The sequence below is a fragment of the Salvelinus namaycush genome, chromosome 1 (genome assembly GCF_016432855.1).
Source record: "Salvelinus namaycush isolate Seneca chromosome 1, SaNama_1.0, whole genome shotgun sequence".
Taxonomy (NCBI): Eukaryota; Metazoa; Chordata; class Actinopteri; order Salmoniformes; family Salmonidae; genus Salvelinus; species Salvelinus namaycush.
Window position 1 is genome coordinate 28,389,936 of NC_052307.1, and position 17,694 is coordinate 28,407,629.

The 17,694-nt window shown below is 44.7% G+C and overlaps 1 protein-coding gene across 1 annotated transcript in view; it reads right to left on the reverse strand.

The window, feature by feature from the left end:
• The window catches only part of LOC120051270 (GAS2-like protein 2A), a 43,348-nt gene that overhangs the window by 14,455 nt on the left and 11,199 nt on the right, over window positions 1–17,694 (reverse strand). The window contains exon 3 of the mRNA XM_038998044.1: window positions 3,077–3,173. Within this exon, the coding sequence (XP_038853972.1) occupies window positions 3,077–3,173 (97 nt within the window). The remainder of the gene's footprint in view (window positions 1–3,076; window positions 3,174–17,694) is intronic.

A 17,694-nucleotide genomic window follows, 5' to 3' on the forward strand; every position in this document is an offset into this window, starting at 1 on the left:
ACAGCTCAGACACAAGAGGTATGTGGCAGGGTCTACAGTCAATCACGGATTACAAAAAGAAAACCAGCCCCGTCGCGGACCAGGATGTCTTGCTCCCAGACAGACTAAATAACTTTTTTGCTCGCTTTGAGGACATTACAGTGCCACTGACACGGCCCGCTACCAAAACCTGCGGGCTCTCCTCTCCTCCAAAACATTTAAACGTGTTAACCCTCGCAAGGCTGCAGGCCCAGACGGCATTCCCAGCCGCGTCCTCAGAGCATGCGCAGACCAGCTGGCTGGTGTGTTTAAGGACATATTCAATCAATCCTTATCCCAGTCTGCTGTTCCCACATGCTTCAAGAGGGCCACCATTGTTCCTGTTCCCAAGAAAGCTAAGGTAACTGAGCTAAACGACTACCGCCCCGTAGCACTCACTTCCGTCATCATGAAGTGCTTTGAGAGACTAGTCAAGGACCATATCACCTCCACCCTACCTGACACCCTAGACCCACTCCAATTTGCTTACCGACCCAATAGGTCCACAGACGACGCAATCGCAACCACACTGCCCTAACCCATCTGGACAAGAGGAATACCTATGTGAGAATGCTGTTCATCGACTACAGCTCAGCATTTAACACATTTACATTTACATTTAAATCATTTAGCAGACGCTCTTATCCAGAGCGACTTACAAATTGGTGCATTCACCTTATGATATCCAGTGGAACAACCACTTTACAATAGTGCATCTAACTCTTTTAAGGGGGGGGGGGGGGGGGGGGGGGGGGGGTTAGAAGGATTACTTTATCCTATCCTAGGTATTCCTTAAAGAGGTGGGGTTTCAGGTGTCTCCGGAAGGTGGTGATTGACTCCGCTGACCTGGCGTCGTGAGGGAGTTTGTTCCACCATTGGGGTGCCAGAGCCATAGTACCCTCCAAACTCGTCATCAAGCTCGAGACCCTGGGTCTCGACCCCGCCCTGTGCAACTGGGTCCTGGACTTCCTGACGGGCCGCCCCCAGGTGGTGAGGGTAGGTAACAACATCTCCACCCCGCTGATCCTCAACACTGGGGCCCCACAAGGGTGCGTTCTGAGCCCTCTCCTGTACTCCCTGTTCACCCACGACTGCGTGGCCATGCACGCCTCCAACTCAATCATCAAGTTTGCGGACGACACTACAGTGGTAGGCTTGATTACCAACAACGACGAGATGGCCTACAGGGAGGAGGTGAGGGCCCTCGGAGTGTGGGTGTCAGGAAAATAACCTCACACTCAACGTCAACAAAACAAAGGAGATGATTGTGGACTTCAGGAAACAGCAGAGGGAGCACCCCCCTATCCACATCGACGGGACAGTAGTGGAGAAGGTGGAAAGTTTTAAGTTCCTCGGTGTACACATCACGGACAAACTGAATTGGTCCACCCACACAGACAGCGTTGTGAAGAAGGCGCAGCAGCGCCTCTTCAACCTCAGGAGGCTGAAGAAATTCGGCTTGTCACCAAAAGCACTCACAAACTTCTACAGATGCACAATCGAGAGCATCCTGTCGGGCTGTATCACCGCCTGGTACGGCAACTGCTCCGCCCACAACCGTAAGGCTCTCCAGAGGGTAGTGAGGTCTGCACAACGCATCACCGGGGGCAAACTACCTGCCCTCCAGGACACCTACACCACCCGATGTCACAGGAAGGCCATAAAGATCATCAAGGACAACAACCACCCGAGCCACTGCCTGTTCACCCCGCTATCATCCAGAAGGCGAGGTCAGTACAGGTGCATCAAAGCAGGGACCGAGAGACTGAAAAACAGCTTCTATCTCAAGGCCATCAGACTGTTAAACAGCCACCACTAACATTTAGTGGCCACTGCCAACATACTGACTCAACTCCAGCCACTTTAATAATGGGAATTGATGGAAATTATGTAAAAATGTATCACTAGCCACTTTAAACAATGCCACTTAATATAATGTTTACATACCCTACATTACTCATCTCATATGTATATGTATATACTGTACTGTATATCATCCACTGCATCTTGCCATCTTTATGTAATACATGTATCACTAGCCACTTTAAACTATGCCACTTTATGTTTACATACCCTACATTACTCATCTCATATGTATAGACTGTACACTATACCATCTACTGCATCTTGCCTATGCCGTTCTGTACCATCACTCATTCATATATCTTTATGTACATATTCTTTATCCCTTTACACTTGTGTGTATAAGGTAGTAGTTGTGGAATTGTTAGGTTAGATTACTTGTTGGTTATTACTGCATTGTCGGAACTAGAAGCACAAGCATTTCGCTACACTCACATTAACATCTGCTAACCATGTGTATGTGACAAATAAAATTTGATTTGATAAAAATTTGATTTGATTTGGTAACACTATAGTAACCCTATGGTAACACTATAGTAGCACCATGGTAACGCTGTAGTAGCCCTATGGTAACACTATAGTAGCCCTATGGAAACACTATAGTAGCCCTATGGTAACACTATAGTAGCCCTATGGTAACACTATAGTAGCCCTATGGTAACACTATAGTAGCCCTATGGTAACACTATAGTAGCCCTATGGTAACACTATAGTAGCCCTATGGTAACACTATAGTAGCACCATGGTAACACTATGGTAACACTATAGCAACACTATAGCAACACTATAGTAGCACTATGGTAACACTATGGTAACACTATAGTAACACTATAGCAACACTATAGTAGCACTATGGTAACACTATAGTAGCACTATGGTAGCACTATAGTAGGAATATGATAACACTATGATAATACTATGGTAACAATATGAAGACTGTGTGTGTGAATGTACTGAGGTTATGTCAAAGGAACCAATCTCATAATCCCAGGGTTGCATAAACCTTACAGTGTACGCTTGTGTACCACTCCTGACCTGAGTTATATCACATAACCTGCTCAAATGGATACAATGTAAACCAATTGTGAGCCCCATACTGACTGAGAATGAGATGCAATAGAGTACAATATAATACAATACAACTCAGTGACTATAGAGAGTAAAGGGCTGGTTGTTTGGGAAGAGGTGACCTCACCGAAGGCGGCACAGCGGCAGGGGTCATGCTTGTCCAGATAGTGTTCTAACGTGTCCCATCCCCCGCCCACACGCACCATCACATGAGTACGTAGGACCTGAGGAGAGAGAGAGAGACAAGGTTACAACACTGACAAACATAGCATCCATTCACACATGCACTCTCATAATGAAGACTAGAGAGAGAGAGAGTTGATACTATGAAGCTTAGTGCACACACACGTACAAACACACAACCATGTGCACATACACAACCACTCGGGCACACACATACACACAAAAGCACACACACTGTTTAAAAAACTGAAGTGATGTTTAAACCCAGTGACATGGTGCGATACCACACAGACCGCAGATCAAGTCAATAGATATGTAAATCCTACATGTGGGGCAGCATGCTGAGCGCTTGGCCCTGAGTCCCTGCCCCCAAAGTTAGGTAACACTCCCATCAGATGCACTCCTGCTAGTGCCAATGCCCCCTCCCTCCTGCCCCCTCCCACATGACCCCCAGCTGCTGCCATTATGACCACTGTTCATCGCCATGCCAACACAATTAAAAGAAGAGAGGAAAACAATAAGAGGCACACTGCTATGAAAGACACTCCTTTTCTCTCCTCTCTTCCCCTGTCAGCTGGCTTCCCCATGCTTTCAGAGTGGGGGGGGGGGGGGGTGACATCTCATCCTTCCCCTCCTCTCTGCTACGATTTCAGCTATTAGAGACAGAATAATTGGGGATAGGAAAAGAGAGGAGAGCTCTGCACATTGAGGCACAGAAGCCCAGAGTATGAAGAGATAGTGTCTCTATCTCTCTCTCCCCTGCAGGCAGACGTGTTCCTCACAGCAGAGAGGGAGGCTGTATATTTAGCCTGATGTGATGGTCCCGTGGATGCAGCCACGCCGGCCTGCCTCCTCTCTGGGTTGTGTAACCACTGCTGCCAGCCACATGTTTCATTTAGGGGCTGTGGCCGTGTCTCTGCGGCCAGGCCAGGACACGAGGGTGCATCGGTGTGTGAGCTGGAGCTGGCAGTGAGCCAGGCTGCACCAAATCACATGGCCACACATGGCTTCCCAAACTCAGGACAGGACACTACCCACAGGACAGCTGCGCCTGCTCCACCACGTCCTCTGCTGCTCTTCAACGTGCCCACCACCGCCAACACAATATCTCTCTGCAAAACAGCTGTCCTCCTCTGCCTTACTTCTTCTTTTCTATCTATGGTACTGCTGCTACTCTACTACTACTTACTATACTGTCTGTCCTGAGATGGTTAGTCTTATTCATAGCCGTTCCCATGTGATGGTAAACAGCTAATTCTCTACTTCTGGCCTATTGTCTATAGCTGGTCCACTTCCTGACCTAGACCAAATGTGAGGACCATGCTAAGGATGAGTTTATTCCCTGGACCAGTGATACTCCAGTTGTCTGCCTCAGCAGCCATCTTTGAACCAATCCATCAGTGATGGGGGGGGATATCCCACTCGCCACAACTCTAGAGAACCAACTCCTGTTTCTATGGCAATGGGGAACAGAGATTACTTGTAATTGCAATGGGGGCGGAGTAAAACAAATCCCTCCCAATTCAGGCTTGTCATGGCTCGTCTGACGCTGTACCACAACTCAAAGCACCCCTCCCTTGTGCAGGGGTGACCTCCCTGGGTGGGTCCGCCCCATTCGCTCTCCTCCATTTATTTATCCCCCTTTTTTCCCCTCACTTCCTCCTTCTCTCCTCTAGCCTGAGCTTATTGTGAGGCTTTGGCAGCTGAATGGGGCCTGTTGGCTTGATGGTGGCTGCCAGCAGGCTAGCTTCCTCCCTGCAGATGAATAGTGAAGCGTGTTGGCTAGGCTGAACTAGTGGCTGCTGGGGGATATGCATAATCACTGTCCTCCTCAGTAAGAGAGGGAGGAGACGGTGCTGAGGGGGGTTAATCTGACAGAGAAACGCGCTTCAAACACACTGTCACTACTACACTTGAGTTTAACACTTTACCTGCTTTAAAATCCACTACACTTTGAATTTTAACACTTTAATGATTCCAACGCAGCCACTGCACTCGAGATAACACTTCAACATTACCTGCTTCCAAAACAGCCATTACACTTAGGTTTAACATACTGCACAAGTAAGATATTTCTAAAACAGACACTCCACTACATACCATAAAGCCAAACAAAGTCAGTCATACATGCTTTAAGAAACTTAACAGAAACGTCTCACTGAGGTGTAACCAATGATTTATATACTGAACAAAAATATAAATGCAACATGCAACAATTTCAATGATTTTACTGAGTTAAAGTTCATATAAGGAAATCAGTCAATTGAAATAAATTCATTAGACCTTAATCTATGGAGGGCATAGGCCCACCCACTTGGCAGTCAGCCCACCCACTGAGGAGCCAGGCCCAACCAATCAGAATGAGTTTTTCGCCACAAAAGGGCTTTATTATTATAGACAGAAATACTCCTCAGCGATCCCACAGGTGAAGAATCCAGACGTGAAGGTCCTGGGCTGGCGTGGTTACACATGGTCTGCGGTTGTGAGGCCGGCTACATGTACTTCCAAATTCTGAAAAACTAAGTTCGAGGCAGCTTATGGTAGAGAAATTAACATTTAATTATCTGGCAACAGTTCTGGTTGACATTCTTGCAGTCAGCATGCCAAAACTTAAGACATCTACTGTGTTGTGTGACAGAACTGCACATTTTAGTGGCCTTTTATTGTACCCAGCACAAGATGCACCCATGTAATGATCATGCTGTTTAATCAGCTTCTTGGTATGCCATACCTTTCAGGTGGATGGATTATTTTGGCAAAGGAGAAATGCTCACTAACAGGGATGTAAACAAATTTGCGCACATTTGAGAGAAATAAGCTTTTTGTGCATGTTACATTCCCCAGTTTCTGTGTTGTTTTGGGTTTGTATGTGTTTGAATGTGTGTATTTCAGGAAATGGCTTCCTGAAATCCAAAGCAGCTGATTGGTCGGCCCCATTGCAGATTGGAGCTCTGACCCCGCCCTCTCTTCAGGGGATACAGCTGTCTGCAATTACAAACTCCTTCTGCAGCTTGAAAAGCCAGGGTTCCTTTGAGGTAGGGAGAGCTTCTTTGTATGTCTGTATAATTTGTTGTAAAGTATTTTGTAGCTGGTCCTGCAGAGGTATGTTTATGTCAAAAAGACTGTGGTTTTTGATTATTAAAATTGTTCACTTTAGGTTAGTAATTATTCTGTTTTTGTTCCCAGGGGGGGAAGGGGAAGGCACCTTGGGAGTGTTTAGGCAAGCGGCCTGAGGGCATACATATACCCATAGTATGTACTCTGTCTATGCACACTAGGTAAGACTTGGGTGGACCACCCCATGTATTTTGGTTAGCGTGCCAGGTGGCATTAAAAATAAGTAAGTAGTGGGTAGGAGAGGGGGCTCTTAACTTTTACTTCCTTTGCTTTGGTTCCGTCCAGCCCCTTTTCCCCAAATTACCGTGTGAAGGAAGAATAAATTCCCTATGAATGGTAATTTTCTCTGCCTCTATCATCCTTACCCGCACCTACAGTCACATACCTCTTTCACTCCACGGGGAGTTGAGTGTAGCAGGGTGTTGCGTTCCCTCCAAGAGGTGTACGTAACAGTGCATATGGAACATTTTTATTATTATTTCATAAACATGTGACCACTTTACATGCTGTGTTTATTTTTGACTGACAGGTGGTGTTTTGAAGCCACCACACCATCTTGGCACTCCCCCCAGCCACGTCACCTGTGATACAGGTCAGTATTCAAAGTCCATCTATGTCTAAGGACATCGTGGAAATGGTGTGTAAACCGGCATCTAGGGGCAACAGAAAGCGCTGTTACATTCAAGGCAGTTAACCTACTGTTCCTAGGCTGTCATTGTAAATAATAATTTGTCCTCAACTGACTTGCCTAGTTAAATAAAGGTTACATTTTAAAAAGTAGGTTTCGGTTTAGCTAGAGCAACAGGGATGGATGTAAGCATCTGCCTCTGGTGCCAAAGGTTGCATAATCAAATTAGGCAATAAAAAAATATTTTTGTTTTAAGCCTATCCTTTACCTTAACCGTTGTCAATTCCTAACCTTAAGGTTTTGGCGATATTGCCCAAACTTAACCTTAACAATTCTGAGATGATGCCTAAATTTAACCTTAAACACTTAGAAAATTTGATGTTTGGAACAACTTCATAATTTGATGTATGAGAATGAATGTCTAATTCTGACATGACTGTGAGGAGCGTGTTGCTCCCCCACCCTTTAAAACTTGTTATGGCTTGGGGGCAGTATTTTGACATCTGGATGAGAAGCATGCCCAGAAGTAAACTGCCTGTTACTCAGGCCCAGAAGCTAGGATATGCATATAATTTGGATAGAATACACTCTAAAGTTTCCAAAACTGTTAAAATAATGTCTGTGAGTATAACAGAACTGATATGGCAGGTGAAAACCTGAGGAAAATCCATCCAGGAAGTGGGATATTTTTGATGTGTGTAGTTTTTAATTGCATGCCTATACAGTATGTATTGGGTTAGGACCAAGATTGCAGTTCCTATGGCTTCCACTAGATGTCAACAGTCTTTAGACATTGTTTCAGGCTTGTTTTCTGAAAAATTAGGAAGAATGAGACTATTTTCTAAGTGGACTGTAGAATGAAGCAGAGCTTGTTTGTGCGCGTGACCGATTGTGCGCCCTTCGTTCCTTTTCCTTTCTATTGAATACGCTATTGTCCGGTTGAAATATCATCGATTATTTAGACAATAGACAACCTGAGGATTAATTATAAACATAATTTGACATGTTTTGACGAACTTTACCGGTACTATTAGGATGTATTCGTCTGCATGTTGTGACCGCCATTGAGCCAGTGGATTACTGAACAAAACGCGCCACCAAAATAGAGTTTTTGGGACATAAAGAGGTACTTTATCAAACAAACATTTATTGTGTAACAGGGACTCTTGTGACTGCAACCATATGAAGATCATCAAAGGTAAGTGATTAATCTTATCGTTATTTCTGACTTTCGTGACTCCTCTACTTGGCTTGAAAATGTTTGTATGCTTTTGTAAGAGGCATACCATGTCCTCAGATAATCGCATGGTATGCTTTTGCCTTAAAGCCTTTTTGAAATCTGACACAGCGGCTGGATTAACAAGAAGTTAATCTTTAAACCGATGTATAACGCGTATCTTTTATGAATGTTTATTATGAGTATTTCTGTATTTTGAATTTGGCGCTCTGCAATTTCACCGGATGTTGTCGGTGGGTCGCTAGCGGAACGCCTGCGCCAGAGAGGTTAAAAAAATATATTTTGGAAGCCATAGAAATTCATTTATTAATATCTACATTTTGTTTTTGCCAAGTTTTATTCTATTATAGACACCTTAATGCATACTTTTGCATTTTCTTATGTGAACTAAACATACAAATAAAACGTTTAAATAAATGTAAATACATGTAATTTTGTCCTTGAAACATTTGAATGAAATACTGTAGAACTCCATTCATTTCCATGGGGGACTGTTTTTCTGAGTGCCAATATAGCCGACCGGTGGCTTCAAAGCCTCTCATTGCCCAAAACACAGCAATCGGCAATCTAGGGTTTATATACATCATTGGGTGTAACAGCATAACAGCATACCATAAATCCTAACATACACACTGTGCTTTTAAAGGACCTACATGATTCTCAATTTTAAACTATGAGCAAGTCTAAGCTTCCTAATACAACAGTGAAAATATTGACAGCCTTAGGCAGTAAGGCAGACATCTTGGAAATGCATACGATTTGGAATGGCATCCGTTGAGTCCATTAATTGGGCGGAGGTACATGGGAGGTAAGTGAAACTGAATCGATCAGGCAGACTGCCTTTTTGATGGCAGGGGGCGAGAGAGTTGCAGTGGTGACACCAGGCAGGGCCCAAAGCCCCAGACTGAGGCACACAGCCCTGCAGAAACAAGCAGCCGAGCAGGCCAGATAAGGGCCTGGACAGGAAATGACCCAAAGCTTTATTTGTGTCTTGCTGGACCAGCTTGTTTGGGAGAAGGGAGGTCTGGGTCAGCCTGTAGGGAGGTACTAAGAGGCAGAGCATACCATTGGGAATAGGTCAGATCAGTGGAGATTGTAAACAATGTGCAGAGTGGACTGTGGAGAGTTAAATTACTGTAGTTTGGGGGACTTTAATCATATCAACCGGATGTTTTGTTTGTTTGACCCCATTTTGTTTTTCCTTGTAGCAACATGTTTTGCTACATGCCCCCATTGTAATACAGTGTAAGCAGCCATGAAAACAGCATATGAACATTTGACAGTCAAAAGGAAATTGCTCCAGGGCATAATATTTGCATCTATGCAAAAATATTAACTGTTCCATTTTAAACTGTAACCCAATCTAAGTTATCATTTTAGAGCAATCCAAACCCATATCCATGAGCTGTGAAAAACACACCAAACCTATGAACTCTTGGACTGTGTAAAGGTGTAACTTCAATACTATGGTTGACCTGTTCAATCCATAGTTTACTAATGCATCCATGCACTCCTAGGGGGGATAAATGTGCTATCTAGAGCAGTGGAGGCTGGTGGGAGGAGCTATAGGAGGATGGTCTCATTGTAATGGCTGGAAAGCATTTATGGAAAGGAGTCAAACGTGGTTTCCATATGTTTGATACCGTTCCATTTATTCCATTGTAGACAGTACAATGAGCCCGTCATCCTATAGCTCCTCCCACCAACCGCCACTGATCTAGAACCAAAAGGGTTCTGTGGCTGTCCCCATAGGAGAACCCTTTTGAGTTCCAGGTAGAACCCTTTCCAAAGAGGGTTCTACATGGAACCAAAAAGGGTTCTCCTATGGGGTCAGACAAATAACACATTTTTCTAAGAGTGCAGGTTTAAGACATACTCATGCCTACATGCACATTAACATCCACACACACACACACACAGGCCTGTAGGGAAGCAAAAGTCATTTCAAAACTCAAGAATAACAAAGCACCCTTTACTGTCTCAAACAGTCAGCCTAGTGCCAACCATTAGTAAACTTTTGGAGAAAAATATGTTTGGCCAGATTCAATGCTATTTGAGCAGTAAACAAATTGACAACTGCACACTTATAGGGAAGGGCACTCAACATGTACGGTACTTATAAAAATGACTGATGATTGGCTGAAAGAAATCTAAGATTGTGGGCGCTGTTTTGTTAGACTTCCATGCAGCTTTTGACATTATCGATCATAGTTTGCTGCTGATAAAAACATGTGTCATGGCTTTATATCCTCTGCTATGTCGTGGATCAAGAGTTACCTGTCTAACAGATCACAGATGGTGTTCTTTAATGGAAGCCTCTCCAACATAATCCAGCTAGTCAGGCATACCCCAGGGCAGCTGTGGTGAATTCCCTGGTTTTACCGAAATCCCGGTTGGCGGTTTCCAGAATCAGATTTCTGGAAAACCATTGAATTTATTGAAAGTTCCTAGAATCTTGCAAGCCTAACTGGCACTGAGTAATATCCTATTGATGTCTTTGCACAGGGCTTTCAGAAAGTATTCATACCCCTCGACTTGTGTTACAGCCTGAATTTAAAATGGATTAAATTGAGATTTTTGTCACTGGCCTACACATGACTCAACATAATCACGTCAGCTATCACAGCAAGTCACTGAAAGACTTAACAATGAGCTGCAGTCAGTTTTAGAATCAGTGGCAAGTAATAAGCTCATCCTAAATATTTCAAAAACTAAAAGCATTGCATTTGAGACAAATCATTCACCTAACTGTAAAATATTGTCATTAAATGTGGAAATTTAGCAAATTGAGCAGAATAAACTGGTTGGTCTAACCATAGATTGTAAACTCATGGTACAAAACATATTGATAAAACGGTAGCTAGATGGGAAGAGGTCTGTCTGTAATAAAGTGCTGCTCTGCTTTCTTGACGTTGCTATAAACAAAAGTCCTGCAGGCCCTAGTTTTGTCGCATCTGTACTACTGCCCAGTCATATGTTCAAGCGCCACAGAGAGGGACATAGGCAGATGACAGTTGGCCCAGAAGAGCGCAGAACGGCTGGCCCTTAAATGTACATGCAGAGCTAGCGTCAATAACATGCATGTCAATCTCCCCCAACCTTAAAGTAGAGAGATTTACTGACTGCATCACAACTTGTATTTGTGAGGTATTCACATGTTGAAATCAATATCAAATCCAATGCTATTTGTCACATGCTGCGTAAACAGGTGTAGACTAACAGTGAAATGCTTACTTACTAGCCCGAACTTACTTACTTCCCAACAATGCAGATAAAACATTTAAATAGTAGAACAAATGACTTGAAGAATAAATACACAATGAGTAACGATAATTTGGCTATATGCATGGTGTACCACTACAGAGTCGATGTGCAGGGGTACGAGGTAGATGAGTACATATAGGTAGGGATAAAGTGACTAGGCAACAGGATAGGTAATAAACAGTAGCAGCAGCGTATGTGATTGGTCAATGCAGATACTTTTGTGTGTGTATATATATATATATGTGTGTGTGTGTGTGTCGACACCCCTTTCAAATTAGTGGATTCGGCTATTTCAGCCATACCCGTTGCTGACGGTTGCATAAAATCGAGCACACTGCCATAATCTCCATAGACAGTCAGTAGAATGGCCTGACTGAAGAGCTCTGACTTTCAACGTGGCACATCATAGGATGCCACCTTCCAAGGCAGTTCATCACATTTCTGCCCTGCTAGAGCAGCCCCGGTCAACTGTAAGTGCTGTTATTGGGAAGTGGAAACGTCTAGGAGCAACAACGTCTCAGGCACGAAGTGGTAGGTCACACAAGTTTACAGAATGTGATCGCTGAAGTGCGTAGCGCATAAAAATTATCAGTCCTCGGCAACAACTCCCTACCCAGTTCCAAACTGCCTCTGGAAGCAACATCAGTTTGTTGGAAGCTTCATTAAATGACTTTCCATGGCCGAGCAGCCGCACACAAGCCTAGGATCACCATGCGCAATGCCAAGCGTTGGCTGGAGTGGTGTAAAGCTTGCCACCATTGGATTCTGGAGCAGTGGAAACTAATTCTCTGGAGTGATGAATCATGCTTCACCATTTGTCAGTCCGACAGACGAATCTGGGTTTGGCTGATGACAGGAGAACCCTACCTGCTCCAATGCATAGTGCCAACTGTAAAGTTTGGTGGAGGAGGAATACTTGTCTGGGCCTGTTTTTCATGGTTCGGGCTAGGCCCCTTAGTTCCAGAGGAGGTACATCTTAACACTACAGCATACAATGACATTGTAGATGATTCTGTGCTTCCAACTTGGTAGCAACAGTTTGGGGAAGGCCCTTTCCTGTTTCAGCATGACAATGCCCCCGTGCACAAAGCGAGGTCCATACAGAAATGGTTTGTCAAGATCGGCGTGGAATAACTTGACTGACCTGCACAGAGCCCTGACCTCAACCCCATTGAACACCTTTGGGATGAATTGGAATGCAGACTGCGAGCCAGGCCTAATTGCCCAACATCAGTGCCCAACCTCACTAATTCTCTTGTGGCTGTGGTAGACTGTTCTCTCTGCTATCACTTGGATGGCTAGAGTCATTGACAATTATAGGGCCTTCCTCTGGCACCACCTGGTATAGAGGTCCTGGATGGCAGGGGGCTCGGCCCCAGTGATGTACTGGGCCGTACGCACTACCCGCTGTAGCACCTTGTGGTCGGATGCAAAGCAGTTGTCATACCAAGCGGTGATGCACCCAGTCAAGATGCTCTCAATGTGCAGCTGTAAAACTTTTCAGCCTCATGAGGGGGAAGAGGCATTGTCGTGCCTTCACGATTGTGTTGTGTGTGGACCATGATAATTCCTTAGTGGCGTGGACACCGAGGAAGCTCTCAACACGCTCAACTACAGATCCGTTGATGTGGATGGGGGCATGCTCGGCACTCCATTTCCTGTAGTCTACGAACACCTCCTTTTGTCTTGCTGACATGGAGGGAGAGGTTTGTCCTGGTACCACACTGCCATGTCACTGACCTCCTTCCCATAGTCTCATCATTGTCAGTGATCAGGCCAACTACCGACGTGTCGTCAGCGAACTTAATGATGATAATGGAGTTGTGCACAGCCACGCAGTCATGGGTGAACAGGGAGCATAGGAGGGGACGATGCATGCACCCCTGAGGGGCACCAGTGTTGAGGTTCAGCGTGGCGGTTGTGTTGTCTACCCTCACCACCTGGGGGTGGCCTGTCAGGAAGCCCAGGATTCAGTTGCAGAGGGAACTGTTCAGTGCCAGGGTCCTTAGCTTAGTGATGAGCTTTTTGGGCACTATGGTGTTGAACGCTGGGCTATAGTCAATGAATAGCATTCTCACATAGGTGATTTTCGTGTCCAGTTGGGAGAGGGCAGTGTGGACGAGAGATTGCGTCATCGGTGGATCTGTTGGGATGGTATGCAAATTGAGTGGGTCCAGAGTATCTGTGATGATGACGTTGATGTGAGCCATGACCAAGGGTGTAGTGATGCCGGAGCCCGGAGGAGCAGTGCTCCCTCACCTTTTTCAATTTGACAATACACGGAGCTGGTAAAAATACATTCTGCTAAATTCTGAATAAATTTAATTACCACAATTTCATGAAAAACAATAGAATGACAGGCCAAATAACTATTTAGGCAACAGCAGCCTAGAGGGAGGTAAATGGTGGGTTCTTTTCTGTCTTCTCTTTAGCGGTGACGAGAATGATGAACTATAGGCTATGTGTGTGTGTGTGTGTGTGTGTGTGCACTGCAAAGGCTTGTCGGACACTTGAACACTCTGGCATATCAGAATGTTGAGAGAAAAATATCAAAACTGAAAAACTATATGAAACGCAACATGTAAAGTGTTGGTACCATGTTTCAGGAGCTGAAATAAAAGATCCCTGAAATGTCCCATATGCACAAAAAGCTTATTTATGTTGAATGTTTTACTAATTTGTTTATATCCCTGTTAGTGAGCATTTCTCCTTTGCCAAGATAATCCATCCATCTGACAGGTGTGGCATATCAAGAAGCTTTTTAAACAGCATGATCATTACACAGGTGCACCTTGTGCTGGGGACAATACAAAGCCACTAAAGTTCAGTTTTGTCACAACACAATGCCACAGACATCTCAAGTTTTGAAGGAGCGTGCAATTGGCGTGCTGACTGCAGGAATGTCCACCAGAGCTGTTGCCAGAGAATTTAATGTTCATTTCTCTACCATAAGCCACCTCCAACTTCATTTTAGAGAATTTGGCAGTACGCCCAACCGGCCTCACAACCGCAGACCACGTGTAACAACACCAGCCCAGGACCTCTACATCCGGCTTCTTCACCTGCGGGATCATCTGAGACCAGCCACCTGGACAGCTGATGAAACTGAGGAGTGTTTCTGTCTGTATTAAAGCCCTTTTGTGGGGAAAAACAAATTCTGATTGGCTGGGCCTGGCTCTGTAGTGGGTGGAACTGGCTCCCCAAGTCATGTCAAAACCATAGATTAGGGCCTAATGAATGTATTTCAATTGACTGATTTCCTTATATGAACTGTAACTCAGTAAAATTGTTAATTGTTGCATGTTGGGTTAATATTTTTGTTCAGTATAAATTCACTGTGTGTCTGCCTTGATGTTCATAAAACTCCATGGACCCCCTCTACTCTTGCGCAGTGGAACCCAGAACGATATGTGACCACTTGGTTATGGCTAGGGTTGCAAAGGGTCAGAAACTTTCCGGGAAGTTATGCCTGGGAATTTGGGGAATTTTGCTTAAATTCATCAAAAAAGTTAGCTTATAACAGTGAACCTTTTTTGTGGGATACACATGGCAATTCTAGGTCTTTTGGCATATGTTGGTTAAACTATCCCCAATTCAATGGAATTGCAACCCTCTGCATGCGCAGTGCATTCTTCCATCACATGTACAGCTGATTCTCAAGATCTTGCACACTAATGAGATGCTATTGAGCCCACACTACTACACTGTCTGAGCACTACATACTAAGTTTGGATTTCAGTACTGGGTGGGGTAAATTTATTTTGTATGACATACATGATTTTCTGTTAACTAGAAAATAGTAGCCTGTTACAGCAAAGTGTGTTTAAATCATTTCTAACTTGTTAACCATTTCTGCCAGTTAGTTTTTGCTACCATGTGGGTTTTAGCTTGCTTGAGCCTGCTGAGGAGTGTTAATTCACCTGTTTCCATACATGTTTCATTTTAAAACATGTATCTTACAAAGGAGTTGTTTCATCTAACTGCTTAACTGTTTATCTGTACATGGAATTATTATTATTTTTTTTTACTTATTTCTAATCTTTACAGGAAAGATGTGTGGAGACATTTCACTGCAGCTAATGTAGAAGGAAATGCTGGGTACATTTGCAAATACTGTGCCAAATCATATTTTAAGAATGCAACTTTGATGCAGAATCATCTGGCCAAGTGCATAAAGTTCCCTCAGCGCTCACAACAAACAACCTCTGACAAAAGTCCCTCTACTTCTATTCAAGGTGAAAATGATGAATCAGACACCTTATCGATAGCAACAGCTCATGGTCCTCCTGGAATCAGAAGTGTTTGTTGACTCAATGGAGGAACGTAGTCAAAGAAATGCTGATGAATGTCTTGCTCGAGATGTGTATGCAACTGGTTCACGTTTGGTGCTCACAGGCAATGTGTATTGGAAGAGATTTCTGAATGTTCTTCGCCCAGCATACACCCCTCCAACCAGACATGCTTTATCTACTCATTTGCTGGATGCAGAGTTCAACAAAGTTCAAGTGAAGGTCAAGGAAATCATAGAAAAAGGAGACTGTATTGCAATCATCTCTGATGGGTGTTGAATGTTCGTGGGCAAGGAATAACTAACTACATTTCCACCCTTCAACCAGTATTCTGCAAGAGCACAGACACAAGGGACAACAGACACACCGGTCTCTACATTGCAGATGAGCTGAAGGCAGTCATCAATGACCTTGGACCACATAAAGTATTTGCACTGGTGACAGACAATGCTGTGAACATGAAGGCTGCTTGGTCTAAAGTGGAGGAGTCCTACCCTCACATCACACCCATTGGCTGTGCTGCTAATGCATTGAATCTGGTCCTCAAGGACATCATGGCACTGAAAACAATGGATATCATCTACAAGAGAGCCAATGAAATGGTTAGGTATGTGAAGGGTCATCAAGTTATAGCAGCAATCTACCTCACCAAGCAAAGTGAGAAGAATAAGAGCACCACATTGAAGCTGCCCAGCAACACCCATTGGGGTGGTGTTGTCATGTTTGACAGTCTCCTGGAGGGGAAGGAGTCTCTCCAAGAAATGGCCATATCACAGTCTGCCGATATGGACAGCCCCATCAAGACGATCCTCCTGGATGATGTATGTTGGGATAGAGTGGTCACCTCACCTGTCATTACTACCGTGTCTCGCCAACTTGGCCTGGATGAGGGCAAGGTTCTTGGCAGTCTGACGAAGTACACTTCCAAGCAAGGGCTTTGGGATGGAAATGCAACATGGCAGTCGTGGCAACATCTTATCATATCCTATCAACCTGTGATAAATTAAATTGATTGGACATGATTTGGAAATGCACACGCCTGTCTATATAAGGTCCCACAGTTGACAGTGCATGTCAGAGCAAAAACCAAGAAATGAGGTCGAAGGAATTGTCTGTAGAGCTCAGAGACAGGATTGTGTCGAGGCACAGATCTGGGGAAGGGTACCAACACCTTTCTGCAGCATTTTAGGTCCCCAAGAACACAGTGGCGTCCATCATTCTTAAATGGAAGAAGTTTGGAACACCAAAGACTCTTCCTAGAACTGGCCGCCCAACCAAACTGAGCAATCGGGGAGAAGGGCCTTGGTCAGGGAAGTGACCAAGAACCGATGGTCACTCTGACAGAGTTCCTCTGTGGAGATGGAACAACCTTCCAAAAGGGCAACCATCTCTGCAGCACTCCACCAATCAGGCCTTGATGGTACAGTGGCCAGACGGAAGCCAATCCTCAGTAAAAGGCACATGACAGCCCACTTGGAATTTGCTAAAAGGCACCTAAAGGATTCTCAGACCATGAGAAACAAGATTCTCTCGTATAATGACCTGAATGCCAAGCATCACACCTGGAGGAAACCTGGCATCATCCCGACGATGAAGTATGGTGGTGGCAGCATCATGCTGTGGGGATGTTTTTCAGTGGCAGGGAGACTAGTCAGGAGCAAAGTACAGAGAGAGATCCTTGATGAAAATCTGCTCCAGAGCACTCAGGACCTCAGACTGGGGCGAAGATTCACCTTCCAACAGGACATTGACCTTAAGCACACAGCCAAGACACCACAAGAGTGGCTTTGGGACAAGTCTCTGAATGTCCTTGAGTGGCCCAGCCAGAGCCCGAACTTGAACCCCATCGAACATCTCTGGAGAGACCTGAAAATAGCTGTGCAGCAACTCTCCCCATCCAACCTGACAGAGCTTGAGAGGATCTGCAGAGAAGAATGGGAGAAACTCCCCAAATACAGGTGTGCCAAGCTTGTAGCGTCATACCCAAGAAGACTCAAGGCTGTAATCGCTGCAAAAGGGGCTTCAAC